This window comes from Pyrus communis, chromosome 4 (assembly GCF_963583255.1).
Source record: "Pyrus communis chromosome 4, drPyrComm1.1, whole genome shotgun sequence".
Lineage (NCBI taxonomy): Eukaryota > Viridiplantae > Streptophyta > Magnoliopsida > Rosales > Rosaceae > Pyrus > Pyrus communis.
Window position 1 is genome coordinate 2,880,237 of NC_084806.1, and position 18,399 is coordinate 2,898,635.

General features: G+C 37.2%; 2 protein-coding genes and 1 long non-coding RNA gene across 3 annotated transcripts; 2 read left to right on the forward strand and 1 right to left on the reverse strand.

Moving 5' to 3' along the window:
• The first annotated feature begins 4,472 nt into the window (after window positions 1–4,472).
• Window positions 4,473–8,592, forward strand: LOC137731661 (ABC transporter G family member 21-like). Its single transcript, XM_068470839.1, has 5 exons — window positions 4,473–4,835; window positions 5,026–5,824; window positions 7,079–7,273; window positions 7,392–7,573; window positions 7,745–8,592. Exons 1-5 carry the CDS (start codon window positions 4,611–4,613, stop codon window positions 8,393–8,395), a joined length of 2,052 nt encoding a protein of 683 aa, XP_068326940.1. The 5' UTR covers window positions 4,473–4,610; the 3' UTR covers window positions 8,396–8,592.
• Window positions 8,593–9,997: 1,405 nt separating this feature from the next.
• On the forward strand, window positions 9,998–10,475 carry LOC137732436 (uncharacterized). The gene is made up of 2 exons (XR_011068338.1): window positions 9,998–10,197; window positions 10,302–10,475. It is a non-coding gene; the product is annotated as an uncharacterized lncRNA (long non-coding RNA).
• A 2,430-nt stretch (window positions 10,476–12,905) lies between these two features.
• LOC137731065 (probable isoprenylcysteine alpha-carbonyl methylesterase ICMEL1) lies at window positions 12,906–16,839 on the reverse strand. The gene is made up of 11 exons (XM_068470135.1): window positions 16,165–16,839; window positions 15,343–15,419; window positions 15,113–15,182; window positions 14,942–15,022; window positions 14,598–14,672; window positions 14,347–14,448; window positions 14,126–14,266; window positions 13,846–13,911; window positions 13,591–13,734; window positions 13,302–13,392; window positions 12,906–13,165 (listed from the first exon to the last, which is right to left on the reverse strand). Exons 1-11 carry the CDS (start codon window positions 16,563–16,565, stop codon window positions 13,004–13,006), a joined length of 1,410 nt encoding a protein of 469 aa, XP_068326236.1. The 5' UTR covers window positions 16,566–16,839; the 3' UTR covers window positions 12,906–13,003.
• Between the last annotated feature and the right edge of the window lie 1,560 nt (window positions 16,840–18,399).

Sequence of the window (18,399 nt, forward strand, 5' to 3'; positions counted from 1 at the left end):
TTCACTTGATTAGAAAAAAAGTTGACTAACCCTTGTCGCTAATTTCCTTAACATGCATGCTAAACTAACCTTATCACTTATTTTTCTTCGCGTACTTTTTCTTCCTTCCATTAAAAGGGGCTCATTGAGACCATATGTTAGTTTTCCCCTGTAATCTTTTATTATATATATCTCATGAAGTTGACATGTGTTGATAGGAAGACATGCATTGTACACAAGTAATTCTCAAAAGATGAAGCTACTCAACCATGTTAACGACATTTACTCATGAGAATCACCCTTCGTTATTGATTGATGTGAAGTCTCACACAGTAATTGATACAAACTAACATATGATTGAGTTATGTATAAAAAACATATTTCAACCATGTGAAGTCTTACACGGTAACTGATACAAACACTTGTTTGTCTAACAACAGACAATAATTATTAATTTCCTTCTAATCAAAAGAATCAGATTGAAATATGATTAGTATAATAAAAAACAATCAAGCAAAATATTCCCTCAAGTTATTAATTAATTTATATTAGTCTTGATTAATGTATATAATTGTTAATCACCTTTATCTTTTAGCTGTTTGAAACAAGATCGCAGTCATCAACTTCCAGACCCCACATTGTGATTTAAAGGAGAGCTATGAATTTTCCAAAGTGCACTTGCAAGGTCACCATAGCTTGAGTGCTGAAAATTATTGTCGATGAAATCATGAAGTAATGAACTTTTTCATCCTTTAAAATTAAAATAAATGCATAAACGTTTTCCTGTTTGAGATTTATAAGTTAGACTTCGCGCGGGATGGATCATTATTGACCTAAAACCCGAATTAATTATCACAAAATCTTTCCTTGCTCCCCAAGAGTGATCTCCACATGTGAGTCTCCAATACGAAGGGGACTGATAAAAAAAAAAAATTATCCATAAAACAAATTGTGTTAAAGGATCATTTCTGAGCTGAGCAATCAAATTATTAGATTTTGTAAACATATCATCTCATTTCTTTATGGTTATGGTAAAAAGGATAAATTAAAATCTTATTATAATCGCGATTAAAGTAAATAATCTGATCATTTTTCATGTTCATTGGCCACTCACATCGAATAGCAAAAAAGGAAGAAAAAAATATAGGGAAAAAGGCACAACAGCCATGCTATACGTGGCTATGTGTGGATTAATGTAAAAGTTGTAGCAATTGTCATCCATTCCTTCATGGCAATGTGGAAAGAATACGTCTTGAAAAGGAGTTCCAAACAAAGCAGAGCAACACCTGGCACTTCAAAGCTCCCCAAGACGACTCCTAAAGCGCATACGAATCAAAATTACTGTAGTGTGCAGTATAGTAAAGGGTAAAAAGCATAGAAAAGAAGTCTCTCCTTTTCTTTTTCTCGTGACAAAAGAATATAATATGGTATGCATCGCAATTGTTGAAACAGTAACATACTTGTGTATAACATATGGCTAAAGGATCGAAAATTATTTGATAAGGGTAAATTCGGCAACAACGCTCAATTATTGTGCAATTGGACTGCGGTATTTGATTTAAGCCATGACTTTCTGTTCAAAGCGAACATCATTACGACCAAGACTTAATATTTTGATCTGATATATAGCCATTTTCAGTCGAATTTCATTATTTATTAGCCTAAAAAGACATTTTAAGTTTTGCAGATATTTTTGATATTTTGTACGTTACTTCCTATAAATGCATCCTTTTTGCAGTTTTATGGTTGTTGACCTTTATATTATTCAATAAAGCTTTTTTTTTTTAAGAAAATAAGGAATCAGGTGATGGCTTAACTACGGCGGTCTATCCTTTCGAGGATCGAGAAGACTCATAAAGGTATTTTAGGCTTCCCTGGCCACCATTGTGCAATTCATCAGTGCCGGAAATCAAATCCATAACGTATAGTATGAAATACGAGCCTGAAATTCATCTCTAACAACTGATCACTCTGTGATGGTTTATTCAATAAAGCTTTGAGTATTACTCCTTTTGCATGATACTTTGTTCGATTTCTTTACCTATTGTATCACGTTGTGTCGTCTATATACTCATTTACGTTTTACATATATAAAGTTCAATCATCCCTGTAAATATAAAAATCAACAGAATATAGTTTTATTTTTTGTGTGTAATATATGCATTTCAATATATGTATTTCAATCCAAGAAGAGAGGCTTGTACACGTTTTTTAATTAGGATTAATTTGGGACTGGCAGGTGTTTTTCTTGTCGCTTTACTGTATATCAAGACTTAATTAGAAGCAAATATAATAGAAGTTTAACACAATTATGTACCCGAATATTCTCTTGAAAAACCAAAGATCTTCACAGATCATCATTCCAATTTTCCGACGGAGCATGTGCTTAATTGATCAAATATATATCTAAATTATATTATCGGTCGAATAATTCGATCACCTGTAAACTATATATACTTTATTTCCGCTGGTCCAACACATATGGATGCTACATCTTTCTGCCTAAAACACGTAATTAAATGTTCGTTTGGATATATTTTTAAAATGATTGAAAACGTTTTTAGAGATAATATTTTTGGGTTTCAAAAGCACTTAAAGTGCTTTCTACAAGAAACATTAGTTATGTACTTATTTCAGGAAGTACTTTAAGTGTTTTTCTAAGATTTACTAACATTTTTAATAAGGATTATTTTCAAAAATATTTTCATCTAAAACGATTTTAATCATTTTAAAAGTACATCTAAACAAGTTATAAATTAATGAGATAGTAATTCGCATCACGACCACCAACCAAACTGCTACATGGTGATTCCAATTCGTACCAAAATTAAATATGGAAAAGTATGGCGACCTTTCAGTGACGGTGACACCACCTAGAGACCAAGCCTTTTAGGGAAAGACGACACAATCTCAGCCGCTCGTATAATGAATACATTGAATAGGCATTTGACACCTATAAGGCGCTCGAGGAACCCAGCATTTCCTTTCCTTTCTTTTTTCCGTAAGGCACACCACAAAAGAAGATACCCTACAAAGAAAATAAAGCCAAGATAATTAAAAATAAACGTATGTGGTTGGTTACTTGAATTTCAATGCATTTAAAGTTAAATTCAACGCCGAAGTGGATGATGATGATGCATAATCAACTTCATTAGTCTTAATTAATTGATTGGAATATTTTATCAGTCTTGGGGACGTCAACTCTCTGACCCTATAATGTTGAAGCATGTTTCAGATCGAAAATCGAATGAAGTTAAATATTTATTATTTAAATGGTTTTATTTTACCCTTATTGAGATGGTAGTTACTTTGACACATGATATTAAGCATACCCGTTGGGTGGCCATGGCCAACAATTAAAATCTCGTGAGCAAGAAAGAATCCTCAAGGGAACATCTTCGACCAATCTAATAATATAGGACGAATTGGAGCTTATGGACCACAGCAGTTTTTGTATTCGAAATTTTCGAGTAAGCTAGATAGCAGCAAAGAAGGAAAGGCCAATGCATACTTTCTATGTCTGGTGCTTCTAATTTTGGAAATGGGATCGGAGTGACACTACTTTGAATTATATATCACTCCCTATAGTGAACATGATCTCCGCCTCAAGAACAAAGTAGTCTAATGGCCAAACCAAATGCAGGAACTGGACATAAATTTTAAGCTTCGATAAATGCAACATTTTCACTGACATCAAATCATATCATGTGATTATGGAAAATGCATGGGAATGCGAATTTAAAAGTAGGACCTGGTTTTGGTTCCCTTCGAAATAAAATATAGATTTATAAGTTTTTGAAATAAAATATAGATTTATACTTTTGCTATAATATATATACCCTTAGATTATTACCTTTGCCAAAGCTCAAGGAATATTAAAATACAGTAGCAATGGTAATATATACGACATAATTTGATAGCCAGATCTTTGTCAAGTTGTGATTTGAATTTAATACAAGAATAAGAGAGAAAAATAAACCGAATATAATTCATTTTTTAGTTTAAAGGAGTGTTTCAAACTCTGAATTTTTATTTTATTCTTATATCCATATGCATTAACAAAAAAGTTCATTCAACAACAAACAGTAGCTAAATGATATTCTTTTATCCTCAATTCACCAGGTGGCAAACAATTATTAAACGAGTGATAAATATGTATGGTATAAGATGATTGCACAATACAAGAACCTAACAAATGCCTTGCGAACACGTACACCAACTAAACCAAAGTAGGAAAGAAAACACTGTGTTAATTGAATAGATGCATCACCCCTTGCAAACCTAGATTACTCAATCCAACTGAGTTGGTTGGGGTCTCTTTCTGGTAGAAGTCGAACTAATAAACAGCACTACTATTTCTTTTTGTTTTTTCTTGTTTTTTTATTTTATTTTTTTATTTTTATGCAGTGATCTGCTGCTTGCTTAATTCTCGTGCCTTCGATCACTTTATAAGGCTCGTCACATGTCTTGCTCTCTTGCATGTGATCCTCCTTCCTTCCCCTATTAATTCCTCTCTTCCCTGCCAAACATTTTCTCTACTCTGAGTCCTCTCCATTTACCTGCATCCATAACTCTCTCTCCCTCTCTCTCTCTCTGGGGTCGATCATTATAGTGCAACATTTTCTGAAATTATGATACCTCTTGGGCAGGAAACGAGCATGACAAACACTCCACCCAACATTCTACTCTCTAATCTGAATCGCCCCGATCAGAATGGTTTGGTTCATGCCGAACCCTCTGCTTCATCAAGGACTAATGTGAGCCCATGTTTGGGTGATGACATGACGGACCAGCCCCAACCAACCTCTCACAGAGCTTCCATTTTGCACCAATCATTGCGCCCGGTAACACTCAAGGTAATTCAAAAAGAAAACATAACAAATTCGCACCGTCAATAATTTGCGAGTAATGATTTTTTACCAAATAATTTGGCATGTTATGTTACACGTAACATGCAAGTATTTAAGTAAAATGTTTGAGAAGAAAAAAAAAGTAGTGGTACTATTATAGTAGTTAATATTTACGTAATTTGACATTTCGCTACAGTTTGAAGATGTCGGATACAGTATTAAGCTGCAAACACCAAAGGGAGGTTGTGTTGCTTCACATGAGCCAAAACCAACACGCACTGTACTCAACGGAGTGAGCGGAATCGTTCGACCCGGTGAGCTACTCGCAATGTTGGGGCCATCCGGCAGCGGTAAGACCACTCTCTTGACCGCCCTGGGCGGCCGCTTGCCGAATAAAATCTCCGGCAAGATAACATACAATGGCCAAAATTTCTCAAGCTCCATGAAGCACAACACCGGCTTCGTGACGCAAGATGACGTCTTGTACCCTCACCTCACTGTTCTTGAGACCCTAACCTACACTGCCTTGCTAAGGCTGCCCAAGCAGCTCACAAAGGAAGAGAAAATAGAGCAAGCTGAGACGGTGATAATGGAGCTCGGGTTGAACCGGTGTCGTGATGGTATAATTGGTGGGCCTTTACTACGTGGCGTTTCAGGTGGTGAGCGAAAACGGGTCAGTATCGGGCAGGAGATGCTTGTCAACCCGAGCCTTTTGCTTTTGGATGAGCCCACTTCTAGGCTCGACTCCACCACGGCCCAGCGTATTATTGTCACGTTGCGACGGTTGGCCCGTGGTGGACGGACGGTGATCACCACCATCCATCAGCCGTCAAGTAGGCTGTACAGGATGTTTGATAAAGTGGTGGTGCTGTCGGACGGGTACCCAATTTATAGCGGACATGCAGGTCGGGTCATGGATTATTTTGGGTCCATTGGATACGAGGCCGGGTTCAATTTCATCAACCCGGCTGATTTTTTGCTTGATCTTGCTAACGGTACGAAATTTATTCTCTCATTATTAGCTTTGGTTTTTAGTTTCTAATATCACTATTTTATTTCCCTAGCAATTTTTAATTTCATTTGATAAACATGCATTTTTAATATATCTAAGAAAATTAGAGAATTTGACGTGTTTTCAAAACAAAATTTTACTTTATGAATAGTAAATTTGATTGACGACATTTAATCGATATATCGACATACCAGACGGTGAGACCAAAACATCACTCACCTTTAAAGATGTTCCTAATTTATTAACTACTAATCTTAGTACATGTCAACCTCACGACTCACCCACACGTCACAAACTAAACATGATTATGCAAGTTTGTGGAGCTTTTAGCACTTAATCGTTCGGGTAAGAGTCCATTTTTTTCACAACAATATTAGTGCGTTGAGTGAGTGGTCCACAAAGAAAAAGGCTTCATCGCACTGACGGCCCCGTGAATAGAATAGAAGGCAAAGGCAGACCACGTCCCTTTTAGTCGATCGCACTTTGAAAGCCGAGAAAAATTGAAAGGAACCTCTCAACTCACCACTCATTCTCAGAGAAGGAGGGGGCTCACATGGACATATGGACTTGGTTGCCAACCCTAAAGCCTAAGACCAAAATTAGGTTTCATACTTTTTTATCCCATCAAACACCAAAGTCAATGCTACAACCCTTAGGCATAGAGAAGTACTTGCATGACAAGATATCCCCGCCGTGTAAAGTCTTTTGTCAATAATATAAGAATATGTGATCATTGTTTTATTAGTAAGAAGTGCGACCATTACAGTGAACCTGTACCATACAAGTTGTTATCCTATGCATGAACAAACTCATACAATCTGATTTAACCCTCATCTGAAAATTTTTTGTTTTGCATCCTTTTCATTTAATTCTGACAAATTAGTTACCACCTGAAATTGATGGGACAGTGGAGTCATTACCATGGGTATTGGGTTGTGGATGAGGAAGAGAACTTACAAGCAACTTGGACTTCAAAGATATAGTGTTATCCCAAACCAATTACATTGATGTTCAAGTTGCATGTGAGTTTGATGAGATAAAATGAAGCACAAAATGGACTTTATATCACCACTAACCATCAAGAAATATAAACATAGTGGGATATACATCGTTTTCTTTGTCTGAAATTTAATCCTTTTTTCTAGGATGATTGGCCTTAATAATTGTACTATGTTTCAGGTACCACAATTTTGACCATTTTAATTAGAATTTTCTTGGATATTTTTTTTACAAGCAGGTATAGCACCTGATGCTAAACAAGATGAGCAAGTAGAGTATAGTGGCAGATTAGACCACCAAGAAGAACAAAACACAACCAAGCAGTTCTTAATATCTTCCTATAAAATGAATCTATACCCTGCATTGAAGATAGAGATTCAGCAAACTCAGAAAGACACAGTTGTTTCTTCTTCAAGAACACCATCATCCAGAGGTAACTTTCAATAGATCAGTAACTCTCTCTAGCTAGGTGATAAATTACTCTTTGATTTGAGCTGTTTTTTAACTGGATTTTCAGCTGGAAATTCATTTCTGCTATGTATGTTATGTAGGTAGAGGAAATTATCAATGGACCACCAGCTGGTGGGAGGAATTTAGGGTTTTGCTGGAAAGGGGTTTAAAAGAGAGGAAGCATGAATCTTTCTCAGGCTTAAAGATTTTCCAAGTCATATCAGTTTCAATTCTTTCCGGTCTTTTCTGGTGGCATTCTGACATTTCACATGTACAAGATCAGGTACTCTAATTTCCTATCATCTCTGCTCGTTTGGTAACAAATTCGTTTTCAGTTTTCAGTAACTAGTTTTCATTTTCATTTTTTATTTCCCTTAAAATGAAATCTGATTTTAAAACCAGGCTAGTTTTGGACTTATAATAAAAAGCAATACTAATCAAGTAGCTTGAACAGGTGGGACTTCTTTTCTTCTTCTCCATATTTTGGGGTTTCTTCCCTCTATCCAACGCCATATTTTCATTCCCCATGGAAAGACCAATGCTGATAAAAGAACGTTCCTCGGGCATGTACCGTCTCTCATCCTATTATTTTGCGCGAACTGTCGGTGATTTGCCAATGGAGCTTGTGCTCCCAACAGTCTTTATAACGATAAGCTATTGGATGGGGGGTCTCAAGCCTTCACTGGTCACATTTGCACTAACCCTCTTCATTGTTCTTTACAATGTGCTAGTCTCTCAAGGCCTAGGCCTAGCACTAGGAGCCATTCTAATGAATGTGAAGCAAGGCACAACTCTGGCTTCTGTGACAATGCTGGTGTTTTTACTTGTCGGTGGATATTACATTCAGCACATTCCGCCTTTCATAGCTTGGTTGAAGTACGTTTCCTTCAGCCACTACTGCTACAAGCTTCTCGTGGGAGTGCAGTACTCGGCACATGAGGTTTATGAGTGTGAGATGGGGATGCATTGTAGGGTGATTGACTTTCCTGGTATTAAGTGTGTAGGTCTTGATAATATGTGGATAGATGTGGCTGCATTGGCTGTGATGCTGGTGGGATATAGGTTTTTGGCTTATATGGCATTGAGGATGGGGCAACCTCACTGACTTCCTTGAATCTTGACGATGATAGATCAGAAACTGACATGCAGCGTTGCAGCTAAAGAATTTGATGACGTACGTTCGGATTTCCAATTCAATCGAATAATTGAAGGTTTTGAATTGATATTGTGAACCAAGACTTCATGCATGCTGGATGGAGAAATCGTAATTAATTGTATTCCTTCACAGGGAAATTGATATGATGTTAATGTTATTAATTGTCAGTTTTTTTTTTTTTTTTTTTTTAATTGAAATTAAATTTGCTGATAACATGCCTCATTCCATTAGAATGTGAAACAACACAACTGTTAAATAACTAGAGAGAATTTCAGTATGTGACATGTCTTTGTAAATTTTTCAGTCAAAACTATCCGTCTCTTCTTAATTTCCTAACTCCCATGCCCTTGCCCTCAATGTTATTGCCAAAGTTCTAACTTATGATCCTAGCTAATCCATCCTCAAAAATAGCAAAGGGTGAAAATTTGAAAATGTGAATAAATTAGACGATTTACTAGTAAAGATCCATCAAATGAAGCTGGTGAGATAAAAAAAACAATGGTATGAAAGGGTCCGAATCAAAACTTTCTCAACCCCACAAATATACGTCTTCATTATCCGGAGCTCAGTTACTAAAACTTGCAGGCTGTATACCAGTTTTTCTGTGGGCTGCAACATGGGTTTACTTGAACCGGCTTGGACTTGTTTTGGTGAAGTAACCAAGCAAATCATTTTTTAGCAACCGATCAAATTTCAGAAGCAGTTACCTAAATGCAACAGACAGTTCTGCAGTGCTGCAAATGGTGTTCTGGTAAAACGTAGCATTTCCTGAGCTGGCTGGCTTTTACTTGCTTTAATACAGTAAAAAGTTCTGCCATATTTTCTTCAATGCTGAAAAATTGAAATTGTAAGTTGAATATCAAAGTACGCAACGAACTAACTAAATCTATTAAACAAGAAATACGGAATTGCCAAGAAAGCTACATGAGCTAAAAAGGCTACATCTTGACTGAGTTGTTTCCATAGAGTTACAAAGTATATATGGAAAATTAACCTAACCCTAATAAGCAAGGAAGCGAAACCCTTATACTAACCCAAAAAACCAAACATTAAAATAAACCTAAATACTATATAATATTTTCCAACACACAATTATTGGATTGCAATTTATATCAAAATTTCAAATGAGACGCAACCATGCACAGGGTATTAAAACGCTATAATCGGATGTTTTAGGGGGAAATTTAGTGCAGCATTTGGAATAATAAGAAAATCTGTTAGGCCACACGCATGGATTGATGCCTACATGATTTCTTTACAGAAAGTGGATGTACTTCTCAGTAGGTTTAAGCAAACCGAAATCAACTAGCCACCAATGCGCGCACTCGAATACGTATCCAATGATGTCATTTTAGATATGTCTCGATTAAGCATCCGATTCAGCACCATCTCCCAACAGGCCACCAGTCCATTTTTATTCCCTTTGCTCATGTGCAATCACATCTCTGTTCACCTTACATCTGCTTAGGATTCTAATTCCGTGTTACAATTACGAACTTCGACTATAAATTGGTTGAATCGTAGTAGAGCTAACACTTGAGTCCAGACGGGAAGCAAATACTTTAGTGTATAAGATTAACAAAATCGAAATGGCATCACTCAAGGCCGAGAAACCTGTTGGCACTCAACCCTCTGCCGGGCAGGCCAAGAAAGAGCCTGCACCGAAAGCTAGTGGTACCACGCCCAAAGCTCCGGCCTCCAAACCCGCCCCTAAGAAGGCTGAGACAAAGCCTAGGGAACCTAGGAAGAAGGTAAGCATGACTAAATACATCCATATAATTTCATACTTATGCGGCAGTAAAATATGTGCTTATTAAAATCTTAATTTTTTTTATTTTTGTGACGGATTTATCAGACAACAGGAAGCAAGCCTACAGCCAAGAATTAGACTAAAGCAACGGCGTTAGGCGAGGAGTGCATGAAGATTCCAAATCACTGTGGTCTTCCATAGTTCATATATTCTGATAATACTATGTATCTCCTTTTAGGCTTGGCCTAATAAATAAAATATACCGTTATTTTAGAGGAACCTTTGCTTGGTATTTGTTTAAACTACAAGAAATATTAATTTGTAAACACATAAGACCTTTAGAAAGGCGTTCGTAAATCTGAATCATGGATTACACAACAAGAGTGCAAGAATATGAAGATTTTGAGAAAGTTCAAGTGTTTAATCATGAAAAATAATCGATAGGTCTTGTGTATGTGCGTGTTTTCACCATCCGGAACCTCCATAGAGAATCTGTCGTTTCCTTTCTACTATTACACAGTGTTTTAAGTGAATTTAAACAACTTTGACCACAAAAAGGAGGAAAGGAAAACATATCAAGAACTCAAGTTTCTTGGCAAATAAGGTTTGATAATGTTATAAAAAAAAAATGATAATTCATAAGAAAAATGCTCATGTTGAAAGCAAAACATTAAACTTTGATCTATCATGAAATAATGCTAAACCTGAACCCAAAAAAGAAATAATGCTAAAGAGAGAATCTGATAAAAGTGAAATAGATAGAAGACTTGTAAGATTACGGGGCGTTAAATTTGCGAACTTGATGCATCAGATGATCAGACAATACGAGAGACTGCAAACTGCAATGCTGTATAAGTTGTACTGCAAACATGCAACCAAGCTGGATTGTTCCGTTTCTAGTTGGCTAAAGATCATCTGCGCACATGCCGGCCTGTTGTCTGATAAAATCAAATACATATATGCAACCCCATAAGTTACAAGATCAATGCTAAAAACAAAACAGGAAAGAAGAATAACAAGGACCTTCTTCATTCATAGCCAGTTAAGAGTCAAAGAAGAAAGACATAATTAACACCATTTCAGAAGAAAGACATAACTAACTCCATTTCTACAACTCATACAAAATGATCTTTTCTCATGAAAAATGAACTTAAGACAGTTTTAAAATAAGCATGTATCTCAGCTCGGCCCTTACAGAATATCGGATAATACTGTCACCATCGCCCACATTTACAATTTAAAATTTAGGTGTAGCCAAGTTGGCTAGGACAGTGTGCCCCATTTGCACTCACAATTCAAATTCCCTTCCTCATCCTTCAGATTAGATTAAAATATTGCCCGATAATGTATATTACTCTTTCGACATGGACGTACGTATAATGTCACATTCAGAGACATGCACAGCAGCACAGAGCAAAACCCACATCAGTTTTTCTATTTTGCCAGTGGATGTGATTTTTGAGCCCCGAAGACTGGTCTTCCAACATTTGGTTATCTGAAAGTTCGGACATTTAAGTGCACATAATTTCATAGTCTCATGGATCGCACTAGGAGCAATGGATCGCGGTAGTTTTTCGTGATTTTCTAGTGTATTTTTCACTCCCAAATCCACTTCCATTGTATAATGAAATTCCAGAAGACCCCAAAAGTCTAAGAATCACAAACTTATTTCCGAAAAGAAGCGTATAATTATGTTCGTGATCGCATGTTATTCGTTTAAAACGCCATTCACCCATTTGGCGAAATTTGATTTCTCTCATAATTTCAGTATATATAATCAAGCAATAAGTAAGCAAAAGCATCTGATGCCAACGCAGCCTTCAAGTGCCAGCTCTCTGCCATTTTTTCCAGTACCAGTTATTCCATTCTTTTAAAAACACCACTATCCCTTTGCCACCTTGTATCATAACTTGTTATTCTAATTCCTTTTTTACGGTGGTGAACCGCAGTTATAAAAAGGGGAGGTTCAGAAGCAGCCTATAGTCATAATCACGCGATAAATTTTTCGTATCTTTGAGAAACCAGAATTTAGAGTATGGCATCCATGAAGGCTAAAGTGCAACTCGGCAGCCAACTGTTTGGACAGGGCAAGAAAGAACCTGCCGTTGCCAAGGCTGGTGATGGCGGAGCCAAGGCCCCGGCATCTAAGGCCGCCCCAAAGAAAGCTGCAGCCGCACCAAAGGCTCCCGCACCCAAGAAGGTATCTGCACAAAGTTATCAGTTATTTTCACAAACACCGTGGCTTCATATTCTCGCATTTCAGCCACCTTCTTGCCTCGTTAATTTGGTTTCACTAACAAACTGATGATAACTGACAGGGTAAAGACGGCAAAGCTGCAGCAAAGAAGTGACCAAAGCATACAGAAAAAGAGAACGATTTCATTTCGTTTTCTCATGGTAACTTTGATCTAATCCATGTAAAGCCATCCCAATGAAATAAAAACTCACGTTTAGCTATAGACTACTGGTCTTGTCTATAATCAAACTCAAATACAGCGCGCAAAGGCGCAAATGCATGTTTTCGGATTTGAGAATATAAGATAACATGTTTGAGTAAATGAGCTAATTACCCGCAGATCAAAAGCTATTTCACTTCAAATCACAAAATATGATTTGCTAATTAATACTTTGGTATGAACAATAACAAGGGTACGAAAATCTTTGATATGAGACATGAGAATAGGGTAAATTTGAAGGTTGCACAAAAAATAAGGGGTAAAAACTTCACCTGTCATTAATGATATGTACAAAATGGATAATCAATCACAAAGAAACTCAAGGGAGGGTTGATAAATGAGACAAATTGGCTAGAATGGGCTGACACGGTGAGCCAACTTCAACATGCACTCAGGTACAAGGCGCCTTCTTGGCGGAGCCACTGCATCTTTGGCAAGAGCCTCTGAATCACCTTCATGAATGATAGCTACTAAATCTTCGAACATATTGTCTCTACCACCACGCATTGGATCCTGGATAAACACATCCACCGAATATATTTAATATACGAGACTTTTCTTTTTTTTTTTAGTGTGTTTTTTCCTTCTTGGGGAGAGGGTATTACGGAACAGGCAAATCAGAAAAGAAGTGTCTTTAATGCTCCCTTACCTGAAGAAACAAATCCGTGTGAGTCTTCCCTTCATAAAGAATCAATCTAGCTGTCACTCCAAGTCTCTGAAGAGTTTCTGCAAAATTATTGCTGCACAGAGAACATGGTTGTCAAAGCCTGTGAGCATAGGAACCATACTCTGAATAGTATGTTTTCCATTCTAATATACTATTAAGCGAAACTAAACTTAAATACTGAACTATAAGAATTTAATTCTGAAGAGCCAGCTATACAGATTCGCACTATTTCCATTGGAATCAAATAATTCATTTCAGGGGAAATGCATACCTGGCATCTGATGGTATTGAGTAATCTGCAGTACCATGAAATAAAATAATAGGAGGTAGGAGAGAAGCAGCATTTCTAACGTTTGGGTCCTGAATCATGAGTTCTGGAGAGAAACGTTGCAATGATTGTTCTCCTTCCATTATGCTGTCAGAGGTTTTGGAGTCATAAAAATTTAATGCAATTCGGGATAAAAATATGAAACTACAAGAGTATATATGTATGATCAACTTTCTCGGAGAGCAAGAAGGTCCTTACCCTAAAAAGATTGAACGGTATAGACCTCTGTGGTGGAAGTGATCCACTAAGTTAAGCAAATTGTATCTGTTTGAGCACGTCAGAATGAGAAGACTAAGTGAACACAGAAACATCACAACCAAAAAAAATACATGAAAGAGAACAGCAGGTGAATTGAGCAAGATCGGATTGTGGATAATGCCTCTCATATTGATAACTTAAAATCAATGATTATTCATTTTAATCAAAACATTTGTCACCTATAACTTTAATAACTATATTCATCTTAGACTGTCATTACCCTCCAGACAGACCAAAGTAAGCCTTTATCTGGGAGACACTCCAAGAAGAGCTCTCTCCTTCGCCTGCCTCCTTAATTGCCTGGTCAATGAGGGTGCAGGCACCAATATGTGCACCAGCAGATTGTCCCATCAGATAAACCCTGCACAAACATAGCATTAGCTACTAGAATTGCCTCCACGACAGAAAAAATGATACAAAAATAAGAACATATTTTATTACCTATTCGGGTCGCCTCCATAATCAGCAATATGATTGCACACAAATGAGATGCCTTGAGAAGCATCCTTTACCATGTCACTGATAGTACCCTGAGGGAAATTTCTGCATGAAGATGTCATGTCAACTAGTTTTTTTCAGAGAGGCTCAAATCTCCGTATATTTAGTAAGGAACTTCAGCAGAACAGAGTTTCATTTAGACACCCGATATCAGTTATTTGTAGTATGTGCGCTTGGTTGAAGTTTATATTCACCTATAATCTATACACGCCACTATGATGTCTCTTTCTGATAACTGTTGTCCCAAAAGAGAACCCCATGCTTTGTAACTGCATTAGCAAAAATGTGTTAAGAATAGATAAGCAGTAATCTGTTGTGAAAAGAAGGCAACTAAGACCATATTTGAACAAACAAACAAAAAATATGACATTGAATCTACAATTCAGGCATAAGGAACAACAGAACTCAGAAAAGAAACCTCTCAGCTCCACTGCTTCAGATTGACATTCCGAAAACCAACAGAAGTGTAAGCTACTGCTAGCTTAGACATTTCATGGAATTATTCAAAAATAAACTGCCAAGGAGCAACATCACTCACCCAATAATCCAGGCTCCACCAGTTACAAATGCAATGACTGGCTTCGGCCCATCACTATTTTTGGGTAGATATAGATCTAGCCTGCAGAACAAAAATTCAGGCATTAATGCTGAAACACAAATGAATATTGTCCCAAATACATACAAAAACATTATGATATTCGTATCCTACCTATTTCTTGGTTGATCACCATAAACTATACCTCTGCGAACCTGACGGGAGAAGAAATAATAATAGCCAACTTCAAAAAGAAAGGTGGGTTAGTCATGCTTCCCTGAGTCCTCTATGTCACGGTCATGATAATGCCTACAAATTTAATGTATGAAACGGACCCTAAAAAACATGTATAATGTCTAAAAGGTATGCAAGAGGTCAAGCATATATGTACGAAAGTAACAAACCTTGAATAAAACCTGGCATAAGTAAAAATGAATAGCAACCAAGGGCAAGAAATCTTTTAATCCATCTGTAGCCTACCCTGAATAAAAATATACGATCAGGAAGCATCTAACCACACGGATAAGTTTTATAAAGAATCTCGAAGAAACAGTACAATATATATATAGTTGAAATTCCAAATACCATGTAACACAACAAATCGTCTTTCGTTCTACAAAATACAAAACAGAAGTGACTTCTGAAACCAAATCTTCTCTCTTTCTAATGTGAAATGTTTAGGACGATGATTTTTATAGGTTGTCCCATTTAAGTATTTCCAAGTTTCCAACCAGTTTACACTCTTTCCATTTTGCACGATTTAGGTTGTCTCTTTGTTACAACCTTATCAATGTTCTTCCAACACTCATTAATGTTGTTCTTATGTGAGCGTAATCGCGTGACGGTCGAGTTTCCCTGGTTACATGAATGTAAAATGACTCTATCTGATGTCCCAATTTTCCAATCAATAATTCCAGTATTAGTTTTTCATCTAAATTTCCCCCAAAATATAATTCCTTAATTAAAATTTTATCTTCTGAAGATTTTCATCTCAACCCAACACCTTAAATCCAATTTCATGGGAGATCCAGCTACAATAGTATATTTTTACTCTTAGTTTACCAGGTCACTTCAAAAGACACCATTTTTACAGCTCTAACTCAGTTGGGACTAAAATTTTAAGTCCCTTGAATTCCAATCCAAATGACAATATGGGTACTCAAAAACATCCAAAAACAGTTAAATCATCAAATCCAAACACAATAAAGCAGAGAAATTTTGAATACCCAAGATATTTTAACAGCTTCAAACTCAACCGGGTGACCAAGAACGTCTCGGCAGCAGCGTGCTCCACATCGACAGCAGCGTGCTCCACATCGACGGCCAAGGTGTGGCGGCTGCCCTCATCGGAGTGGGAAGAAAGGGAGCTGTCGCTGGCGGTCCGGCGCCGCCGCTGCTGGTGATTGCTGGGAGCGGCAGCGGAAGTGGTGGTGTAGCTGGATAGAAGTGGTGGTGGAGCGGCAGCGGAAGTGGTGGGGAGGGGGGGGTACACAGGTGTGTTACTTTCTTCATCCTCGAAATTCGAGCACAACAGAAGCCGGGTTGTCGGGTCGTCCTGTGCTTCTTTGAGTAGCGATTTCTGTGGAGGAGGGTGATATGTTATGGGCAGAATCTGTTGGGATGGCATTTTCTAGAGAGAGAAAGTGTTTCTAGAGAGAGAATATTTGGCAGTAAATATTGATGAGCTACGTGAATAACTGTAAAAACTGACTGTTTGCTTTTCTGGGTTTTAATAGGGAAGTGTGGAAATCTGGGGAATTGTCAGATATGGAGATCCAAGAGGAAATGGGAGAGGACTGTTAAAATTTGCAGAGTCTTCAGTCGTTTGGTATGCAGAAGCAAACCAGGGGAGATAGAGGGAGGAAGTTGGGGTCGTGCAGGCCAGTTGTGTGTTGCCACGTGGGTTGCTGTTATACTCTGAATAGCAACTAAGAAATGAGATATTTTCCGGATTTATGCTGCCGAGGTCTAGGGATCAAATCCTTTGGGAATTTTTTTTTTTCCAAATAACAACTAGAATGATATTTACTAATTGGGTTGCAAATGACATTTTGTTGTAATGGCAGAAAATCATACTTATACATTCTAATGCGAATTCGATTTTCACTGATCCTCCTTTCTAAAAAATCAATAATTTAATTCTCTAATGCTATCGTTTCCATAAATATATTTATTTAGTCATTCATTGGCTTCCCACTTTCAATTGGATAATTACCCTGTTTAATTGGGCTGGTCTAAATGATGGGCTTTGTCTTCATTGTCTCCAATATATCTTGTGAAGGTTGATGGGTCTGGAATTGCAGATCGGATGTTTGTTTGTGGACCTGAATGAGTTGAAGCGTTTTTGACTCATGAAAGCAAAGCACACGAGCAGAACATAACAACAGTAGGAATTAACAAATCTTGATTCATTTATCATATTTTCTCATCGTGCCGCAGCGATGTTGGCACGCCCCTTTTACCCATTAATTAACATTCGTCATTGAATATCTAAGTAAATTTACTCCAAAATCACAGAAGAAGTGTTACAGGAAATGTAGAAAGCTAAAAGAGGAGTCTCAGATGCTAACCAGCCAAATAGCATATCATATTATTGCACACACATGAGTGGATTGTCGTGGACTCGGTAAAAATAGATTAGTGAAGCGTTTGGTTGCCAAATATATCAACCTTGTCTTGCATGGAAATTGTTGGCCTTTTGAGGCCCTTGAGCTTGAGTGCAAGCAAACTAGATGTTGTGTTTTCACCTTTTACCTTTCGTTTTCATACCTTTAAATATTTTAATTTGACTCCAACTAACCTCAAACAGTGTTCAAATTCAAAATTAAAATTTGGGAAAAAAATAAAAAATAAAGAAGGCCTAAACCCCCTCGTAGGTGCCTAGGCGCTAAGTCATCAACCGATCAAATTTGGATTTTCTAATCGATATTTAATTAGTCCAATGGATGCTTAGTCTGTATACCACTAATTATGTTGATTAAATTTGGATTTTATTGGTGCGTATATGTTCTGGTTCTTTCTTGTTAGCCGCATGGAGGTTCATGCATCCTAACTAATTAATCTTGATGCTGTGCCCTTTCGATAATGGGCAAGTCGAATTTGATTAGCCACGTAATTGATCACAGAAATTAAGCCATTGCTCATGGGCTCATGTCATCACCATTTTCGCAGTGTACTCTAAATATGGCCACGTGAAATTAATATTTTACTCAAATTAGAACTTGTGGGTTTTTTTTTTGTTAATATATCTTAGAAGTGGAAGTTGGGGAATTACAGGATGGTGGTAAGTGGGAGGTTGAAAATGATTCTGTGAGTCATTCCGGCCCCGAAAAGTATGAACATGGACTGCCATTGTGAAGCTACCAGCTGATCCCCTTTTTTGAATAAAAAAGAAGCATGTTATCCATCCTTATTATAACATGTTGAATGTTACATCACACGACCTGTATTTCCCTTTCCTA

Excerpts from the sequence above, each read along its gene's own strand:
- LOC137731661 (XM_068470839.1), top strand. The coding sequence starts at position 4,611 with ATGATACCTCTTGGGCAGGAAACGAGCATGACAAACACTCCACCCAAC. Across the intron at positions 4,836-5,025 it reads TGCGCCCGGTAACACTCAAG|TTTGAAGATGTCGGATACAG; the intron begins GTAATTCAAAAA and ends ATTTCGCTACAG. Across the intron at positions 7,274-7,391 it reads AAGAACACCATCATCCAGAG|GTAGAGGAAATTATCAATGG; the intron begins GTAACTTTCAAT and ends TATGTTATGTAG.
- LOC137731065 (XM_068470135.1), bottom strand. The coding sequence starts at position 16,565 with ATGCCATCCCAACAGATTCTGCCCATAACATATCACCCTCCTCCACAG. Across the intron at positions 15,023-15,112 it reads GGTGATCAACCAAGAAATAG|GCTAGATCTATATCTACCCA; the intron begins GTAGGATACGAA and ends TTTGTTCTGCAG. Across the intron at positions 14,673-14,941 it reads GGTGGAGCCTGGATTATTGG|TTACAAAGCATGGGGTTCTC; the intron begins GTGAGTGATGTT and ends TTGCTAATGCAG.